Below are 20,838 nucleotides of genomic sequence, written 5' to 3' on the forward strand. Positions count from 1 at the left end.
AAGAGCCTACAGGGGACAGGATGGTGGGCGTGTCCAGAGAGGAGGCTCTTTGGGTATCAGTCCTAGAGGCTCTAGGGTTTCAGCCTTCCATCTCTCAGCCTTTCCCTTTTCTATCCAAACATCAAAGAAGAGAGGGCCTCTTGTGACCCTCAAAGGTTTTTATTTTCTTTCTGGGTGATCTTAACCTACTCAGTTTCAAGTGCCGCCCCTACACATTCTTAGGACTTTTCTTACCTCATCTCAGACCTCTGAACTGAGCTCTAGGCCCACACGTCCACATTCTCTAGGCACCCTGCCTTGGATGTCCTACGGAAGGCCACGTCAGTCTTCTAGCTGATTTCCCACCAGGCCTGGTTAGGGTTTCTGCCTCTTGTTACAGGATCTAAGCTCCCCCTACCACTGCATGTAAATTTCTGTGTTTCTCCTTCTAGCTTGGACACTCCTTGAAGGCAGTGGCTTAGTCCACTTGATCTTTGTGTCTCCAGCACCTAGCACAGAGCTTGGCACGTGGTCATTACTCAGTAAGTGTGTGTTATATGAGCAAGCCAATGAAGGTGCAGAGAGCTCTGAGATGAAAGTTTTGAACACCCTTTTCATTTTTCCCAGGGAGAAGGAAAGTGGAAGGTGTATGTGCTATGTGCAAGCAGGCACATGCTCTCGTGTGTGAGGGGTTGGTGGTCGTGGTGGTGGTGTCACATGCTCAGTAAAGGATTATATTTTAATTTGGAAAGCACTTTAGAAACTTAAAGTGCTTTGCCTAAGTGCTGACTGCTATTAGTGTCTCCTTTTTATTAGGAAAAAGGACATGATTTTTCTCTTTTATCTTCAGGCCTGTCCAACTTCTGAGAGTCAAACTTAGCAAAATGCCTGCCCCTCACTGAGGACTAGTTACATGCCAAGTTCAAAGCTTTGGACTTGAAACACAGAATTCTGCTTTGCAGACTGGTTCTGACACCCCTGAGGGGATTAGCCCTAACAGCTCAGTATCAGGAAAGGGTGGGGGGGAGGAAGGTGGGAGAGTCAGGGTCATTTGACATAGTTCAAGCTGCAGTCCCAGGCCCCTCCCTTCTCCATATAGGTCTGGGTGGGAGGACGTAAGAACCTGGACTATTCTGGGGGATGGGGGAACAACCCCAGTGGTTATCAAAAAGCCCACTTGTCATGCAATATGAAGGGACAGGCTTCAGAGAAAGAATTGGGGAGGAATGGACCCAGGGCAAATTTGGTTTGTTCAGCTCAGGGATTTTAGGACCAAGAGGTAGCGACATCATAGCTGCTGGACCTGGTGATATTAAGAGACCTGCTACCACAGTGGGCCAGGTCAGAGAGAGGGAATGTGTGTAGCAGTAGCAAGAGGAATTCTGATCTAGGAGACCGTGAGGCAAGAATTTGCCTTGTGGGGGCGCCTGGGTGGCTCAGTGGGTTAAGCCGCTGCCTTCGGCTCAGGTCATGATCTCAGGGTCCTGGGATCGAGCCCCGCGTCGCGTCGGGCTCGCTGCTCAGCAGGGAGCCTGCTTCCTCCTCTCTCTCTGCCTGCCTCTCTGCCTGCTTGTGATCTCTCTCTGTCAAATAAATAAATAAAATCTTTAAAAAAAAAAAAATTTTGCCTTGTGCCTTGCAAGCACCTTTGAGAACCTTGCTGGTTGGAAGGAAAGGTAACACCCCTCCCCATGGAGAAGATTTGGTGCTGCAGGAACAGGAGGTCTAGAAGACCCAGCTGAGCCTCGTCATTGGGCCTCTCTGTGTGGCCTCCACCCCACGCTCTTTTCTGAGTGTCTGCAAGATGCTCCTGGTCTCAGTCTGTCCTATCTCTGCCAGCCCTGGATGCTGAAGGCTCTGCCCATGGCCAAGGCACTGGGAGGTGGAAGCTTTGGCCCATCATGTTGGTGCCCTGCAGTTCCCAACTCCTAATCGGGCCCTAATCTGGGGAAGCTAGGGCATGGATGGGGTGAGGGGAGTACATTGAGCCTTCTGCCTTAACTGAATTTCCATACCTCCTGTTGTTAATTATAGAGATGTAATAATGCGATTAGTGCACGATTAAAAAAAATCCCTGATATGATTACCATGGATTTAATATCACATGATATATCATTATATCGTTATGCAGTGACAGATGTAATTGAAATACACTTATTGGAGCCGGGGGTGGTGTTTCATTCAATCCCCAGCACCCCGGGGAGGAGAGGGCTGGCTAAAAAGAAGCAATGGGAGAGGAAATTGTAATGAAAACAAAGAAAATTCACAAGGTAGCTCTCACCCTGGGCAGCTGGCTGAGACCTGCTGCCTTTGACTCTGTGACAGTGCGTGTGGTGCCCCAGAGAGGCCAGCCTCTTCCGTGGGGGCTCAGGCAGCGTGGCTCAGGAGCTCCTTATCTGGTTCTCGCCTCAGAAACCTCGGTGTCCCCAAGTCCCCTCTGACTCAGCAGTGAAGCAAAGGCTCTGGATTACTCCACCTGAAAATAGACTCAGGACCCTCATGGGATCCAGCTAAGTTGGCAGCTGTCCTCCCAGTGCTGCAGCCCCAGCCTTTGCTATAATAGTGGTGGTCCAGCTCGCTGGAGGCAGCCGTCCTGCTGTGGGCCGAGTGGAGGAAGATTAAGTACACAGAGACAATAATCATCCTACTCAAGGTCTGTTGATGGACAGAGGCGGCGGCAGCTCTGGGACCCCTGACCAGGGAACACTGTGGACATACTATCCACTAGACATAGAGAGGATGGGATGTGTCAGCTGATGTGAGTGTCCATCCTCTTGCTGCTCTGCTGGGTCACAGGAATGGAGTGGGAGCTCCCCGTAAAGCCAAAGAGCTCAGAAAAAGAGAAGGAGGGACAGAAACAGTCTTTCCTTCTCTCGTAACACAGACAGCCGAGCCCCCAGTTCTAAGGTTGGCTTTGGGGAGATTGCTGGTCTGCTGGGTAAGAACAGCAGTGGTTCTCGAAGGAGACCAGATAGGGTCAACAGGAGCAGCAACTCTGAAAACCAGACTTTCCCGCTTGGCAAAATTAGGCCCAAAGGGAGGTCTTATTTTCCCATCCCCTCAATGAAGATCATTTAGAGAAACAGCAGAGCCAGCCCCTGACCTTAAGAATCTCCCAGCGCCATCGTGGGGTAACAGTTACGTGAACAAATCTGGTGTTACAGATGCTGCTCAGAGTGTGGATGGGTTTAAAGAAGGGACAAGTCAGGGAGGACTTGGTAAAGACTTTGAGTCAGTGGTGAAAGAAGAGTATGTGTTTACTGGGACAAAGGTGGGAGAAGGCCAAGGGCATTCTAGGCAGGCTGAAGGAATTGCTCAAGTCAAGTCTTGGAGGCATGAAACAGCAATCCCGAGACTCAGGGGGCAGTAAAGAAGAAAAGGACTTTTGATAGACACAGAAATGATAATGGCTTTCACTGGGATTTGGGAACCCAAGAGAAGGATAACTTGGGAGAGGAGATGTTGGAACAGGTTTTTTTAGTTTGGGATTTTTTGTTTTGTTTTGATGTTTGAGAATGAAGTACCTGGGTGAAATCCAGGTAGAAATGTCAGGTAGGCAATAGAAAATATGTGTTTATACTCAAGTAGTGGCAAAGATGATCGATTTGGAAGGTGGAGAGGTGGAAGACAGGAAGTTGAAAAAGTCACCCGGGGAGAGGGTAGGTAGGTAGAGTGTAGACAAAGACAGGAAGCGAGAAGATCTGAGGGCATGAGGAGGATGGTCTGCACTCAGAGGGGACTACTGGGAGAGTATGAGGAAAGTGGCAGGGCAGAGAGATAAGAGAACTCAAAGAGAACCAAAGGAGAAGAGTGTAAAAGCTGAAGCAGGCCGCAGAGAGGCGGGGACAGCAAAGCTCTGAAACCGTCCCTAGGTGTGGACAGCATGAGGAGGACTGTTGGCTTTAGCAGGAGCTGAATGACACCAGTCAGGCCAGAAGGCAGACGGGCAGGTGTGAAGGAGCAATGGGGGAGGTAAGTGGAGGCAAGTGGAGATAATCTTGAGAAGTTTGGTTGTTAACAGGAAAACAGTCAGTCGCCAAGTGGGGACCTGGAGTGAAAGGAGGGCTTTAAAAATAATAATCTAATAGTGACATAAATTTCAGAGGGCTGGGCATTGTTTTAAACATTTTACACACAATAATTCATTTAATCCTCACATCAGTTCTATGGGATAGAAACTGTTATTGCCCCCATTTTATAAAGAGGAACCTGAGACATAAATCCTGTAAAGTTGATAGAGATTCAGACATTTGCTAGAATGCTAGTGGTAAGGAGCCAGCAGAGATAGGGAGCTTAAAAGATTAGAAAGAAAGGGGATCCCAGATGGAGGAGGACCAAGCAGGCAGGAGAAGGGTGAGATGTCAAGCACAAGTACGGGATTGGCCTTAGACAAGAAGCGAGGTGTCCCTTCTGTTGGAAGAGCATTGGTGGAGAAGCAGGTAGGGAAGGGTACAGACGCATCTGTAGACGAGGGGCATGCAGTTGAAAGAGTTCTGCGCCACAGCTTTTATGAGCTTTGTGAAAGTCAGAGAAGAGTAGGAGTGTTGCATACCACTGAAAATTGCTCAGTTTGTGATCTTGGACCCACTGTGGCCACTTTCTATGCATCAGAGTGACTTTCTGGCATCGCTTAGCTCAGGTTCAAGTGTGGAGAAATGGAGTCACCATTGGGTTTTCTCAGGGAAGATGTACTTGGATAAGTGGTCAGGGGGCTTGAAGACCGTGAAGTGGGTGCTTAAACTGGTAGATCCTGGGGCCTTGTTATCAACCAGAACTGCTCTCCCTCAGAAATCTTACAATGACAGATTCCACTCTGACTCCAGCCTCCTATCCTGCCAGCTTCTGTACCTTCTCTTGCTCTTTTCCTAGTCTGTCCATTCCCTTCTGGTCTTGATCCTCTGTCTACCAGGCCTGGAGCCCTGAGATCTACCATTCAAGCACCCACTCCCTATGGATGGCTGAAATAGGTAGAGGAGAAGGTCATTAGAGCATAGGAAGTTGAGAAACTGAAAGGCCAGGTTCATGGCTGGGCTGTCCTGTAGATACTAAAGTTACCCAGTATGATGATGACCTGGAATGGAGTCCCAGAGAGAGGGGAGGAATAGTCTCAAAGCAGCAAGAAGTTGAAGGGGTTTTGACAGAGTATATCCAGAATTGCGTAGGTATTGGTTTTCTAGCTAGTATTGCCACATAATTAGTCACCCCCAAATTTAGTGACTTAACACAATAGCTATCTGATTTTATCTCGTGGTTTCTGTGGGTCAGGAATTTAGGAGGGGCTCAGTAAATAGGTTCTGGCTCAGCTTCTCTCATTCATTTGTAGTTAGTCCTTGGAGCCGGCATAGGGTGTGATTGGATCAGCTGGGAGCTGGCTGCGGGCATCCCTCTTCCCTTGCTATTCTCATGGCTTCTGTATGTGGTCTCTGCACAGACTAGTGTGGGCTTCCTTACAAGATGGCTGCCCTGGGGCCATCTGGCTATGTACGGAGCCGCTCAGGGTTCCCCGGCAAGTGTTCTAATGAATGAGGAGGAAGCTGCCTCCTCTATTTCTGAAATCGCCTTGAAGTCGCATTGCATTACTTCTGCATTACTCTGCTAGTTGAAATAGTCCCAACAGCCTATGCTGTTTCAAAGAGAGGGGCATAGACTCCCTCTCTTGATAACAAGGGAGTCAAAGTCACATTGGAAGAAGAGCATATGAGATGGGAGATGGTGTTGCAGCCATCCCTGGAAAACACATCCCTGGAAAGCCACAACTGGTGCTTGTCTGAGCCCAGGAAAGGGAGAGGGAACCGCATTCTCAAAGGCATTTCAGGTGACAGCGCCAAGAATATCTGGAGGTCGCAGTGGGAGTGTATGTTCTGAGTGACCTCAGATATACCCTGAGAAAGAACTGTCCTCCCATGTTATAGTATAGGGGACTGAGGCTCAGAGACATTTGGTAACTCCTCCCAAGTGACAGTGCTAATAACTGGCAGACTGGGAACTGAATTCATGACTTGTCTGACTCCTGAGCCCAACCACACTGCCTTTCTCCGAGGCCTGGGCTGCTGGGTCTGCCATCCTCGTATTTACCTCTGTCCTTGGTACTTGGTTCACCAGATAGAGAAGTGCTGGCCAATTAGATAAGGACTTAAGTAGTAGTTGTGTCTGTCAGGTTTTCTCTCCCCCATCGTCCAGAGTATTCCCCTTACAGCTTCATCTGTTGGGTGTTCTTGGGAATGGCAGGTGATTTGATTGGCTTCCTCATCTTGGGAAATGACCCATCAGCCTTGGGTCCACCAGGTGACATGTCACCCAGAGGTCTGGTTAAAGGCCTGCTCCTCCCCCCATCATGAGGAAGCTGGGTGGGTCCCACGTGCTGGTTGCAGCTTGGAAGCTCTGGGTTTTCTGGAAGTTACAGAGCCGTCTGTGCTTCTGTATGCAGTCTGAGCTGGGTTCTAACCCCAGCCACTGCCCTGCCCACTCAGTGGCCACCCCCCTTCAGGGCCCTGGCAGGTAGTGAGTGGGTGGGCAGAGGCACCCTCGTAGCCATCGATGCCTCGTCCTTCCTCTTTGAAGGATCTGATGCTGCTGCCGATGAGGGCTACTTCATCTATTAAACCCAATACACTTGTCGCAGCTGCTAAGCCCCCGTAAGCCGCCGGGCGCCGTGTTTGTGATGGGACTGACAGTGCATGGAGGAGGCTGATTATACACGATTCCATTTCGCGGGCCCAGCAATGTAATTTCACAGGGCGATCAGCGTTTGCATGTAATAGCAGGCTGTGCTGAGGTGTCAGAATATTAAAGGCGCTAATGGCAAAGCTCCCTGTTACACAGGGGGCCACCCGCCGCGCCTACAGCAGGGCTGCGCGGCAGGCCCGTCGCAGATGGCTGGCCACTAAGCTAATGGGGCAGCAGCCAAGGCGGGCAGAGCCGCGAGAGAGAAGAGCCAGCCGGGAGCAGCTCGGCACCTGCTTCCCCGCGCATGGAAATTACAGCAGCCCAGGGGACGGGAAGTGTGTGTGCCTGCCTGGCACAGGGCTGCGGTGGGGTGGTTTGGTAGACCCAGCATCTTTCACCCCAGCTCCACCTGCCCCACTCTTTGGCCAGGAAGCCACAGCTGGGCAGATGGGTCCTGGTGGCCAGGAGAGGGGCAGCTGGGGAAGTGGCACCCCAAGAATTTGGAACCAGTATGGAAAAGGGGCTTGGGCACAGGCTCTTGGTGAGAGCTCTTAAAACATTTTCCCACCCCTTGCTGACTGAGGTCAGAAAACTCCTAGGTCCTTGCAGGCTGGCAGGAGAGAAGGAGGGAGCAGGGAAAAGGAGCAGGTGGAATAAAGGGGATGGACAAGTAATAAGGTCCCTTGATTGATGCCAGTGTTGCCATTGGAACACAGAGCTGGGAGGGAGCACCTGAAGATGGGGCGGGCTGCCCCAGCCACACCCAAGCCCTGGTCTGTGCTCTCACCAAGCCTGCTCTTGCCATTCTCCTTTGTCCTTGCTGTGTCTCTTGCCTGGAGTGCTGTCAAACCCCCGTCCAGCCCTCCACTACCACTCCCTCCAGGAAGTTTTCCTAGCTGCTTCCAAACCCCACACAGGCCTGCTTCTCTCCAGTGCCCCTGTGGGCAGCCGCAGGGGATAGCCTCCCTGATTCTCCTGTTCTGCTGGTTCCCTAGGTCCCAGCCTTGACTTCTTAGCCAGAATCTCCGAGACACAACCCACATCACCTTGTCCTGAGTGGGGCTCCTGAGAAGGCTCTGCTCAGATTCATAGATGGTTGTAATCTTGGGGAGGATGTCTGGAGGGAGTGGGGAGTGGAAGGATGCACCGAGTAACCCAAGGGAGAGTTTGGTGCCTGTGCCGTGTGCACACTTGATGGTGTATGTATCTGGCAGGGAGGGACTTTAGAAGTGAGTGCTGGGGGTGGTGGGCGTGTGGGTACAGGTGTAGAAGGGTAGCAGGTGTGAGGATCCAGACCACACACAAGTAGGAACACAGATTGCTGTAGGGCCCTGTGTTCTCTGGGTGGCTTTCTGCATCTGCTCGTTGTGGCTGAGGGGTACCTCAGATGGCAGGAGTTGGAGGGAGCTTGTGAGACTGTGCCCTGGGACTGTGCCTGTGGGGGTTCCTTGAGGCTGGTGGTCACTTCTGAAGGTTCAGCTCTACAGGGTGTGTGACAGTACCTGGGGGAGACGTGCCGGGGTTCTCAGCAAGGGCAGCAGGGGGAGAGCCCAGGCTGAAGGAGAGCAGTTTTAATTAACCGTTTTTAATATCATTTTGGACTTTGGCTGGTATGTGAAGGCCCCGCTGGAAGCAGCATTTGTAAAAATTAAATCCCTCTTATTAGGATCTTGGCAGACCCATGTGCACGTGCTGCCCCCTGCCTCCCGCCTATGCCCCCCTGAGGAAGTACTGGCTGAGGCCGTGTCACCGCAGCGGTTGGTTATCGTGCCTTATCTGGGAGTATGAAACTGGGCGCATGACCCTGCGGCCACGCTGCAGACGCCAATTCATCTCGGCCTCGCTCTGACAAGCTAGGCTGCCCTTCCTGAAAGGCATCTGTCAGGCGGGACCGGGGCCGCTGCCTCGCCTGCTACCTCTGCTTCCCTGCCTGGGTTTTTGGCTTGCCCTCGTCCAGCCAGGCTCAGCCCAGCCCGCCACCCGCCTTCCACATGTCCCAGTCTAGGGGAGATCTTGGGGAGTCATAATTACTATAATAATCTAATCACGGTGACGCGTCAGGGCAAGCGTTATCTGAAGTGGTCTTCCCGCTGAGCTGCGATAAGACTCGGGGTGACGGGCAGATAACGGAGCTGCCCTGTCCCCAAGCCGCGAACAGCGCAGAGGGGCTGCCCGCCCGCCGCTTTAAGCCGGGAAGCGGCAGCACCTGCTAATGCAAGTGTTTAATATTTGATGGGCTGGGATAAAGCAGGATCACCTTCGAATTGAATTGAGTGTCAGCCGAGAATCTATTACTGAAATTCGGGTGTGATTTGACAGCAAAGTAGACGATGTTATTCTTCACTAGTTACTGCAATCTTCTCCCCGACATCACTTAAATATTTTTTTCTTTGCTTGAGTAAACACACATTATCCTTCTTTTTTCCCCCTTCCTTCCCTTTTTCCTTTTTAGAGGGGGAAAAAAACCCATCCAGCTCGCCTTCTCCAGGCTGATAGGGCAGATTGTTATTTCTTTATTTGTCCTATTAAATGGAATTTCTGATCATTTAATCCGGCCTTTGTAAGTGATTTTAAAGTACTTGAAAGCCGGCCCGCCACTGCTCTCTGGCCCACTGCGCTCCAGCCATGGCCCTGACCAGGCTTAGCAGCTCGTCCAGCTGTGCCCCACCCACCGGCTACTTCCCTCGCTGCCTGCCTTCCCCCAGCTCTGCCCTGGCCACAAGCCAGTGTTCTCTCCCCTGCCCTTGAGCCTCACACTCAGCCCCTGATTTGGGGGTCCAGCTGTTGCCTGGGAAAGTGTGGAAGGGTTGGCTGGGACGTTGAATTGTGGCTGGTACCTCTGTGGTCAAGGAAAGCGGCTCTGGAGGGCGCTCAGGTTGAAGGACTCTGAGGACCAGGGCTTGGTTCCTGCAGCTGGGAAAGAAGGGTACCAGCCCCTTGGCCTCAGCACGGACTCTGTGTCCAGCCTCCTGTCTTTGGTTTTTGACTCTGTGTTAGGCCCTCCTTGCTGTGAGGGAGTCTCTAGTGGGATGGGGACCTCCAGGCCGGGGCATGGGTGGGGACACTGTAGTGCCTGTCTGAAGTGGCCGCAGTCCCCTTAGTTCGCCTCATGGTCTCCGCACTGAGCTTCTGGGAACTCCCCCAGGCTACACTCCTGTTGACCACATCCCATATGCTTCCTGCCACTGGGAGCAGGGTAGCCTGGGTTCCAGGACTTAAAAGGTGAGGGGATAGGTAATGTCTGAAGGCCAGCCAGCTACACAAGCCCCCTGGTAGAAGCCCAGGACTTCGCTAGCTGGTGGAGCAGGAACTCAGTTCACACTAGGCCACTTAATAGCATTCTAACCCTTGCAAGTCTCTTCTTTCTGGGCCTCAGTTTCCTCATCTGTGATGTCAAGTCTGTTGTGCCTGTAAGGGATTGTGAAAGGAAAGTGCCATCCCTTGTCCTGCCATGTACCGCCCCCCCACCATGGAGGTTGGTGGCGGCCAGGTGGTGCGAGCAGGGGATGGAGGGGGACAATGAAGTGCTAGGGGCCTGAGCAGATCGATGCCCCCAGCACTTCCTTCCCCAACCCCAGGAAAACAATTAAGTACAGATCGATGGGTGGCTGCTTTGAATATGCATAAGTGAGCACTTGACCTTCAGCAGAGATCTGTTCCCCCTACCACACACACATTCTGGTGTGCACACACACGCACAAACACACACACACAAACACACACACACACACTCTCTCTCTCTCTCTCTTCATGTGTTCCCCTCACAGCTGCTTGAGTCGACCAGGTGACCTTAGCCCTCCTCTGTTGAGCCCACGCATGGCATTCAGCCTTCCATAGCCTGGTCTGCCTCTCGGTCTAAAGCAAACAGACCAAGGGCAGGTGGTCAGCCCCCTCCTGCTTCAGTTTTCCTATACAGAGTTCAGTTTGCATATGTTGGTCTCCAAGTACTTCCTGACACCAGGCTTTGTGACCAGCAGTACTGTGGGGGAGGGGCCCAGCACAGTGCTGGGTACCCTAGGAGGGTTATCTAACAGGGCTGCCTGGTGAAGGGGGTGCCCTGATGACACGATGGTCCTGAGAAGGAGGGTCTTAGTAAATGGGAGCTCTCTAGAGGAGACTGGTAAGGGGGTATCCGTTGGGGGCTGGAGGTCTCTGATGGGGAGATGCCTAGGACAAAAGGACCTCTGAAAGAGGAAGGGATTTTCTGGTGGGGGCCCTGGTGGAAAGGGGACCTAGTGCAGGGACTCTCATGAAATGACATAATGAGAGTAAACCCTTAGGGGGAAGATTTGGCTGGAGGGTGGAGGTGGTGAGTCCTGGGGGTCAGGGCCTCTGTTAACCATTCTTGCCTCCTGTCTTCCAGGCTTACAGCTTCGCCATGGGCTGCTGGCCCAAGAATGGACTTCTAGACATGAACAAGGGCCTCAGCCTTCAACACATAGGCCGGCCCCACAGCGGCATTGGTCAGTCCCTCCACATATACCCCCTGGCAGCTCAGTCAGCCCCCTGCCCGCATGCCCCAGTCCCCTGGCACACAGAGGGGTTCTGTGGCTCATCATGTGTTCTAACGGGGTGCTTCCCATAGCTGGGGGGGAGTGGGGAAGGAGGGTGGTGTACCGGAAAATGGAACCAGACCACTGGAAAAGATCTCTCAAAACACTGTTTAGGAGGAGACTGGGGTCTGGGCTTTGGGTGGGTCACAGGTGGCCTTGGATTCAGGGCAAGATGCCCCCACACCTGCCTGCATCTCTGGTGGGTGATGTCCTCAGAGGGGTGGGCACATGTCAGCTTACCGCCCCCTCCCCGTGGAGCTAGAGGAGACTGTTTAATATTGTTTCAAGTCTGTGGCTACTAAACTGGGCGATCAATGGGAGTTAAGGAGATGAATTATTTAAACCTCACCAGCTTTTAATTAGTCGGGGTCCTTCTGACCGATGGCTCCGTCCACAGGGTATTGACTCCCCCGCAGGAGCACAGCCTCCATTGAGCGGTGCCTGGGTTGGGAGGGGCCACTTGGGGTACCAGGTGGGGGTGCATCCTCAGAAGGATCCTTGCTTGGAGGGGGCTGGAGTGGCTGTTGTTCTAGGCATTGGAGGCTCTGCTAACTTCAGATATATCAGTATTGGGCGGGGGTGTGAGTGAGTGTAATGATATATCTGGGTTGATTTTCCTGAGGACATTGGTCTGTATATGGAAGCGACCATCAACCTGTATGTGTATCCACCCGAAAGTGTGTCTGTTCATTTCTGTGTATCTGATTTTCTGTGTGTGAGCACACGTCATGCAAATGCTTTCAGGCGGGGTACTTGACAAGCACAGGCTTTTGTTCCTGTGGGGAGGAGCAGGGGCGGGGAGTGGTACTCCTGGGAGGTGGTGTAATCATAACCTGTGTAACCTGTGGGGAGCTATGGTGGCAGAGGCACCAGCAAGATACACCAAAAGGACCCAGTCACCTGTCACAGACTAGCCCTTCATCCTTTCCACAGAGATCACTGGTACCTGGTGGGTGCTGGGCATGCTGAGTGGAGATGCTTGTCCTCAAGGAGGTCACATCCTAGGATGAGATGGAGACTGAACTGGGTACTAAGGGCTGTGATAGGAGCACCTAGGCTGTCCCAAGGGAGGATTCCCCTGTCTTCAGGGGCCAAAGTGACTTCTGCTCATTTATGTACATCTCACTGACTTCAGGGATGCCGTGTATCATTCTTGTTGGGACACCCCAAGGCCCCTCTGGGGTCCAGGGTGGGGGAAAGAGGAATCAGTCAGCAGCTCTAAGGAATTAGGGGTACCCCACAGCAGCTGCTATTCCCTTCCATAGGAGTTATCCCATACAACCTGGAGGAGACCCCAAACCTAGCAAGGTCATATGTGTGGGAGCTCAGCAGGGAGTTTCCTAGAGAAGAAAGACTTCTGAGTCAGGAGACCCTTGCAGGATGATCAGGAGTCAGCACGCACTGCCAGTAGTTGAGTCTCGCTGCCAGAGGGATCATGGGGCTGGATCGGCCTTGAGCTGGGTGCCCTGTGTCTGTGGATGTGTCCCAGGGTGTGTTTGTGAGAGGAAGAGCTTCCTCCTCCCTCTCTGTTAGGACTCCTGAGGTGTTCCCTGTCTAGGGGACAATGGGGTAAGGGTTTTGGAGCTAGAAGTAGTTCTGGCTCTGCCGCCCAGAGCCCTGTGACCTCAGACAAGGGACAGTGCCAGTGCTTCTCAGGGCTGTTGGGGAGGTTCTGTGAAGCTGCCTGTGTAAAGGGCTGTGCCGTGCCTGGCCCGGCACATAGTAGGTACTCAAGCAGCTACCCCTCCCCCGTGGTCCTGCCAGCACCGTGGCCTCCCCAGGGCCCGTGGGGTTCCTTGCACTGGGTCTTTGTATCTCTGAGCACAGAGGGCTGCCCTGCCAGCTCCCAGCTGGCTCCGAGGTGTGGGTGAGGGTGTTTGGAGGGGAGGGAGGATGCAGGGCATTAATTGGGCTGGGAGAGGCGGGGAGGGGAGGCGTTGGTTTTGAGCAGTGAGGTTAATGGCCCTCGCACCAAAGAGACAGCTTTAATGAGCTTCAGCTGGTGGTGCCCCGAGTTACTGTGCGTGCTAAAAGGGTCGCGCTGTAAGAGTTTGATGTGGACTGTTTCCCAGCCCTGGGGTCAAGGGTCAGCTCCTGTCACTGGCCACTCAGGCTGGTCCTCAGTGACATAGTGCTAATTAACTGCGTGAGGAGCTGCCAGCCTGAAGTGGGGAGTGGTATGCATATGGGGGGGGCGGCATTGGTGATGGGGGCCAAGGGTTCCACAGATCCCACAGCTTAGCCATCTCTGGGATCCGCTTGGCTCTCCCATGATGCAGTGTGGGGGTGGGTAGGCAGTTTCTCTGTGCACAAATCACTGATGATCCTAGGACCTAGAGAGAGCTCCTGAGCCTCTTTCTAAGGTATGGGTGGCAGGGACAGTTTGTGGGCCTACCTGGGTGGGCTGAGCGCCCGGTGTGGTGGTGCTGAGAGAGAGAGAGGGGCAGGCGTGCTAGAGGGTTGGGCGGCCAGCCCTGGGCTGGACGGTAGGCTATAGAAGGGGAGAGGGCCCGCTGGGATGAATGTGCATGGCTGAACTGTTTGCCGGGGAGCCGGGGGGCATCCTGGCAGAGCAGTGCCCTGGTCAGAGTTGGGCTGCAATTCGAACAGTCTGACAGGTTTCACAGGGAGGACTAGCAAGAAGAAACTGCAGAGGGGGTGGTTCTGTAAGGTTCATGGAGGCGACGGTTAATTCAGAGCCAGCAGGAGCCGTGGGAATGGAGGCAGAAGACCCGTCAGTGAATGTTTACCTTGCACCTGTTATATGTGTCAAGAGCTGTGATAGGTGTATTGGTAAGGATGTCAGAGTGCCCACAGAGCTCAGGTACGGTCGTCAGCACAGGTCCAGTTGGCCCTGGCTGCGGAGGGAGAGGTGGTGGAGCTCTAGGCAGACAGGGGTGTCAAGGGCTGTCAGCATGGCTTCTGAGTCAGGAGAGGGACATGTCCTCCTCGGTTGGTGGATTTGGCTTTGCGAGCCCCATGAACAGCGTGGTGTGGAGCGGGGTGTGGGTGAAGAGGGACCACGAGTGGGGGACTGCTGACGCCTGGCGGTACGCGGACTCCCATCTGCACCCTTGCTGTGGACCAAAGGCTTTGGGGCAGGGCCGCCTCCGCAGGTGGCTTCGGAGCGCTGTGTGGTGCTTCTCGTGTTTCTGCAAAGGGTCAGCAAGTATTTGGGGGTGCTCTTTATTAACATAATTTTCACATCAGTTTTATGGAAGGCAGGCATTAGCATTCCCGTTTTATAGACTAGGAAGTTGAGGTCACAGCTGGTTGAATTGAAGAGCAGGGCTCAAACACAGGTCCGTCTGAGTGCAGGCTCTATGTTCTTACTGCTGTGCTGATCTAGAAGGCACCTTTTGGGTGTTGGGCTTTGTGCTACCAACAGAGACATGAGGAAGAACACAGGCTCACTTCCCTCATTTTCCTCAATCAGTGTGAACAGACAGGCCTTGACAAAGCCTTGTCAAGGAAGAAAGGAAAGGAGGCATTGCCACCCTTTCTTTCACGCCTGCTACAGTTGCCCTCAGAGCCAGAGCCCAGCAACTCTTGGCTTCTGACCTCCTTCTGGCTCTGACAGTTCTTACTCTGATTTGTTTGCTCTCCACCTCATTGACCAGGAAAATCCTGCCCCTTTTCCAGGGGCCACCTCTTCTGGGAATCTTGTCTGGACTTCCCAGTGTGCATGTACAAAATACATCCTTGGACCGCACTCACAGTTTGTCAGAGGTGATGTTCAGGCTCTCCATACTTGATATCTCTAACAGCAGGTCCCAGAAATCTGCATAGGAAATGTCAGTAAAATCTCACCTGTTTTGGGGACATGGAGGCCCCACAGACTGCTGATTTCAGCTGGCTAGGAGAGTAACTGGAAACTTCCCTGGTGCCCACTGGGTGGTCCTGCCCTGGTTCCTTAGCTCCTCTGCTCAGGGCCTGAGGAGGGTCCCTCTGAGGCTCATGGTAAGGAGGGACAGCCAGACACCAAGTGGACTCTCAGGAGGTCATTGCCCAGCGTGGTTTGGCAAAAAGAGCTGGGCTGGCAGGAGGCAAGGTGGGAACCTGGCCCCAGGGGGGCAGTACTGGCCTGTGGTCTCCCCTGAAGGAGTAGGGTGTCTATCAAGAGTCCAGTCAGAGCACATTAGCTCTGTGACACGGATCTCATTAGCTCCCGTGAGAGGTGTCACTGCAGGAGAATCGTCGGCTCAGGGAGATGCTTGTACCAAAAGGAAGAAAGGACAGTGACAGCCTTTTCTCTGCCGCCTCTGCCGCCACGCTCCCTGGGCCGCCCGCCCTCCTCCTCGTGGGGGTGTGGGGGTGCTGGCTAATGAGCTCGTCTACAGTACAGCTTTGCTTTCCCCTCCTTGAAGTTCCCCAGGTCCCTCTGAAGACCTCAGGCCCGGGATTAGCACACACCAAACGCCAGCCCCCCTCTTGCCCAGCAGGGAGTTCCTTCTGATCACCCTGCTCTGCTGCCATCGGAGAGGGAAAGGAGGTGGGGCCAAGACAGAGCCACTGTGGCTGTCAGGGAGGGGGTTTTCACCCTTGGAAGGCTCAGGCCCCTCTTCCTCCCTTGACAGAGTGACCATGTTCACTTCTCTGCAGTGGATTCTTTCTCTCCAGAGTTGCAGTCTTATCTTCCCCTCCCCCTTACCATTGACATCTATCCAGGCAGTGCCCCATCCCTATGGGGGCACCCTTCTCCCAAGGCACGGAAGAATGTGGGGACAGTGGCCGAGGGTTGAGCGGGTAGCATATAGATCTGGTCTGATCTAAGGCTTTCTGGCTGAGCTAAGGGCCTTCAGAATCAGCTAAAAACCAGTCTGGGCTTTGGAAGACCTGAGGGTGGTGAGTATTGATATAAGGCCCCTGCAGACCTAGTAGCCCTCTCCCTGGCTATCCCAGAGAGGCAGAAAGGTGCTGGGTGCTGCTCAGGCCACTCCCGAGTCCCTCCACTTTGGCCGTCTTCAGGGTGGGTTCAGGAGGGGGCAGAGAGAGCTTGAATATGTGCCTCCTTGGCTCCACCCCCACCCCCCACTCCATCTACTTGTTTCTGGTGTGGCCCAGAGAAAACGAGCAGCTGGGGGACAGGTGGCTATGAGAAGGGATAGCTCTCTAGGCATCGATGGGCTCCAGTGGCCTGCCTGGAGGCAGTGTTCCCCTGGAGGGGTACTCCTTCCTTCCTGAACTGGTGCCCTCAGAGCCCCGGGGACGTCTGAGGAATGGGTCCTTGCCAGACACCAGGCTGTGGTCTTCAGTAGCAACCACAGGTGGAAAAATGGCTGGACAGATGGACAAGTGGACTGCTGGATGGATGGGGGAAGGTTCTGGTATATGTGTGTATGTGTTGTGTGTGTGTGATGCACTGGGAAGTACAATCTTTGTTTCCCTACCTTCCTAGCCCCAGGCCCGGCCTGGCCTCCCCTTGTCTCTCTCTGTATCTCCTGTCAAACCGTCGCACACGTAAATGACAAAGAAATCAGAAAGACAGATCAATGCCGGCCAAATTAGCACTTGCAGATAGACTGTGCGGGGATGTCAGCGCCCTGACCCCTGGTGATCTTGCAGCCTCCGCTGCTGATATTATGCAAATTGCATCCATCTGGCAGGACCTGCGTGCTGGCGGCTCCTACTCAGAGGAGTAATGGGCTGGGGGTGGGCGGGAGTGTTGGAGCAAGAGTCGGTGGAGTGAGTGTGTGCGTGTGTGTGTGCATGTGCGAGCATGTGCTTGAGTGTGTGTGAGGGTGTGTGGTGCCCACTGAGCACTGGGCGGTGATGGAGTGATTGACAGGGCAGATAAGGGGCTGCATTGGATTCCTTTGGGCTGGGGGATTAGGAGCAGCCACAGATGGGAGATAACTGGACTTCATTTCAGTTTATTTTCCTCCTTATCCCTGCTCCCCACCTTCACTCCCCGAAAAACACAATCTCTCTAGTTTGCGTTTTCATCAATATTTGCAAGTCATTACCACTGGTTTAAGGTGAGAGACAATGTCAGGGCCCAGACCAGGCCAGCCCCTCCCCTGATTGCATCCAGGTCTGGCACCCTGGAAGTGAGCACTGTGTGTAGCCAGACAGCCTGCACTCTGATGGTGTTCACGGCAGGCCTGCTCCCAGGCTCTCAGTACTCCTGGGTGGGGCCGTGCTTCATGGGCCAGCCCCAGACCCACGTAGCTGACCTAATGCCCCCCAACAGTCCTTAAGCTGGGCCCGGACCTTGCCACCTGAAGCCTCTGTGTGACATCCCTGCCCCCAAGCATCCAGCATCGGGTGCTTCTGCCCCTGGTATTAGCCCCTTGTCCACAGTTCCTCCTTGACACCCTGTGACCAGGGCCCAGACCTCTCCTGGGCACAGTGGGGCTTTGGCCTGTAGAGGGGGCACCTTGGTCTCAATTGCCTTCCAACACCGGTACCCCACATTTACTGAGCGCCTGATGTAGTACAGAGGAGTTTCCAGCTGTCATCTCATTCCCAAACCCTGTGAGCTAGGGGCTGTCCGCACTAGCGTATGTGAGCACACTGGAGCTCAGGAAGGTTCCCGTTCACCCCAGGCAGCAGAGCAGGGATGTGGGAGAGCCGGAATTTAAGCATGTATCTCTCTAAGGCCAGAGCTCGAAACCACCAAGTTCTGTGGCTTCACTGCTGTGGCAGCAGACCCAGACACTCCACACGTCAGCATGCCTGGGCCTGTGGAAGGGAGCCACCCTTGTAGAGTGGGCAGACACGTTCCTTCCGCTCCCAGCCTCTGAACACAGACCCTGACCCAGACCAGAACCCCTGCTGGGCTGAACCAGACCAAAAAGGACAGGATTCAAACACATGCCGCCCTCAGGAGCAGTGTGTCTGAGACAGTCGGGCTGTAGCAAGAAGGACGCACAGAGGACAGAATGCACCCAGCGGCCGAGCCAGCCCCAGGATATGTCACCACATGTGGCATCCAGGCCCCTGCAGCTCAAGAAGAGGGGCTGAGCATCTCGGTCCAGGCAGCTGTGGTGGCAGAGGGTAGAGCTGTCCCAGGGGCCCCTCCAAAACTCGGTCCCCACTGTACCCTCCCACCAGGCAGGGTTGGAAGCCGAGAGTGCTGGGGACATGTCCGGGGACACGTGTGCAAGGGGAGCTTGTCCTAATGAGGAGAACATGGCTGCTAGTTAGGCGAGGGGCGGGCAGGGAGCCGCAGAGCTGATTGAAGGCAGGGGCAGGGGTCAGACAATTAGGCCCAGATCCGGCCGTTTGATGTGAGTTCTGAGGCCTCAAAGCCTCCCTTCAGCCCGCTCCCTCCACTCCCTCCTCTCCCTCCTCTTTCCTTTCTTCTTCTGCCCAAAGGCAGGAAGGATGGAAACGCTTACTCTCACTGTTACTATTATTAAACTCTGCGGCAGGCCAGCCAGACCCCAGGACTCCTGCCCACAGGGGGCACCCCAGGCCCCCAGGAGGCTTCTTGGGCCCCAGGAGGCATCTGGCCAGAGGCCAAGACCAACCTGAGGGCAGGGATGAGCTGAGCTCCCAGCACAGGGTAACCTTGCTCCCTTTCTTGCTTCTGAGGCAGGAATGAATAGGGCTGCCCAGTGGAGATTTGGGCCTAGGGCTGCTTTGACCATCACCTCCTGCAACCACCTAGTTCTTGTCTGTTCTGTCTGGGTTTGAGGGTGAGGGTGTGGTTCATTCACACGCATGCCCCATCACACAAATAGTTGTCTGCAGCAGTCACACCAAAACCCTGCTCTGCAAGGTAGAGCAACATAGCCCAGCGCCTCAGCCCCGCTGTACTGTCACACTCACACCGAAGTAGAGTGTCTCTCCGACCCTTCCCCCATGTCATAGTCACACATACCATCACAGGGACCCTCACTTTCATCACACCCAAGGTCTTGCACAAAACCCCTGTCTCCTGCAGCAGGGTCCTTGGGGCTGAGCCCCTCCCCAGAGTGTCTGGGAACAATAGTCAGATCCTGTGTCCGGGGTGGGTGGGTGCTGGGCCCTTCCAGTCCCCCATCCTAGGAAATAAACCTAGAGAGCAGGTACTGACCAGAGAGTGGGAGGAAGCCAGATTGGGGGGGGGGGGGGGGGCGGTGGGGAGAGGGAGGGTGGGAGCAGAGATAAATGTTAGCTCATTTCTTCCGTAATTAGTTACTCCCTCATCCCCGCGTTGTAATTGTGAACAAGCTGTAATGTTTAATTAGTCTGTAAATGAAACCCCAATTTCATAATGGCCTGGCTGACAGGGCTAAGTGAGCAGGGGAGGAGGCAGCGGGGAGGTAATAGGAGGGGTCTGGGGGGGGGGGGCTTCAGTGGGGAATGGCTTGCAGGATTACCTCCTCTTCAGCCCCAGTCTGGTTCTAGGGCTTGCCCTCCCCAACCCCCACCCCACACCAAGGTGCTCTCCTCCAGCCCTCCTTACAAGAGAAAAGAGGAGCAGGGAAGAGGCTGGCACCCTCCTTCCCCACTCCCTGCCTGCCCTCCAGTTCTCTGTGGGGTTACCACAGTCACAGACAACCTATGTGCTTCTGGTTGGAGAAGCTGGCTCTGGGGCCCAGGCCTTGTGACTCCAGCGAGCACGATGCTGCCTCCCTCCGTCCAACTTTCTTCTTCCTCAGGTCATCCTCCTGAGAGGCCTTTGCTCCGCACCTGGACCTCAGGATCTGGTCCTCCACCTGAAGGAGGTAGTGATGGCAGGGGGTAGGCCCCTCCTTGTCCAGTCCTGCGGCTAGGTGGAATCCAGTACCTGTGCCAGGCTTGCACCCCAGCCAAGACCTTGTTCTCCGTGGGTCTCACCGCAGACTGTGATAAGCTGGAGCTGCCGCAGGGGGGAGCCCCCGGCCCCGCCGCCAGCTCATCGGTCTCCCTGTCTCCCCCACAACATCCTCACCGCCTGCACACGCCCCCGCCCCGCCTGCTGCAGCCATAAATCTCAATTTACGAGGGCGGCTCTGGTGGGGGAGGGAGGCAGCGCCGCTAATGACGGCTCCTCAGCCGGATTTTTCATGTTGCACAGTCATAAATTTTTAAGAACAGCATGGGCAGCACGTTAGCAAGTTACCGAGGCTGCCTCCGTGCCGGCTGCCTAGCTCCGAGAGATTGCAGGAGCAGGCAGGGCGGGGGCCGCATGTGGGGCAGGGGTGCGGCCCAGCAGCCAAGCTGGTCTGCCGGCAAGGGTACTCTGGGGCCCAGCAGGCGGGCCAGCGTGAGCCTTTGCCCGGGGCCGGCTAGTACTGCCTGAGCGGCCGGGAGCCAAGGACAGGCACGGGGTGGGAAGAGGCGTGTGGGCACACAGGCCATGGCGTCGGGAGGTGCTGATGGATGCCTCTGCTCCAGGACTTGACACCATGATGTACAGGGAGCCTGGAGACATATGGATTTTCAAAGTGGCCACTTTGAATAGAATTACAAACCCTGACCATGTGCACAGTGAAGCCTCTGCCCTGGCAGAGCTCCATTTGGTTAAAAAATGAGGTGGGGCCATTTGGGGATCATTCTTGAGAACTAGGGTCCCTGGAGCCACCAAGGGATCCCTGGGGAAATGCCCACAGAGGGGCAGACCCATGGATGTGCTGGGGCCTAGATCCTAGAAACAGGATGTCCTTGTTCTAGTCAAGACTCACCACTTCCAGGTTGTGTGGTCTTGGATATGTCATTCACCACTCTG

The 20,838-nt window shown here is 54.4% G+C and overlaps 1 protein-coding gene across 7 annotated transcripts in view; it reads left to right on the forward strand.

Annotated features, from left to right (window-relative positions):
- ERI3 (ERI1 exoribonuclease family member 3) overlaps nt 1–20,838 on the forward strand; it is a 125,784-nt gene that overhangs the window by 89,897 nt on the left and 15,049 nt on the right. For 6 of the 7 annotated variants that reach the window (XM_047725686.1, XM_047725687.1, XM_047725688.1 and 3 more), the window contains one exon: nt 11,009–11,108. The exons of the other annotated variant lie outside the window; for it this stretch is intronic. In XM_047725686.1, the coding sequence (XP_047581642.1) occupies nt 11,009–11,108 (100 nt within the window). The remainder of the gene's footprint in view (nt 1–11,008; nt 11,109–20,838) is intronic. 7 annotated transcript variants of the gene reach the window in all.

The sequence above is a fragment of the Lutra lutra genome, chromosome 4, assembly GCF_902655055.1.
Source record: "Lutra lutra chromosome 4, mLutLut1.2, whole genome shotgun sequence".
Classification (NCBI taxonomy): Eukaryota; Metazoa; Chordata; class Mammalia; order Carnivora; family Mustelidae; genus Lutra; species Lutra lutra.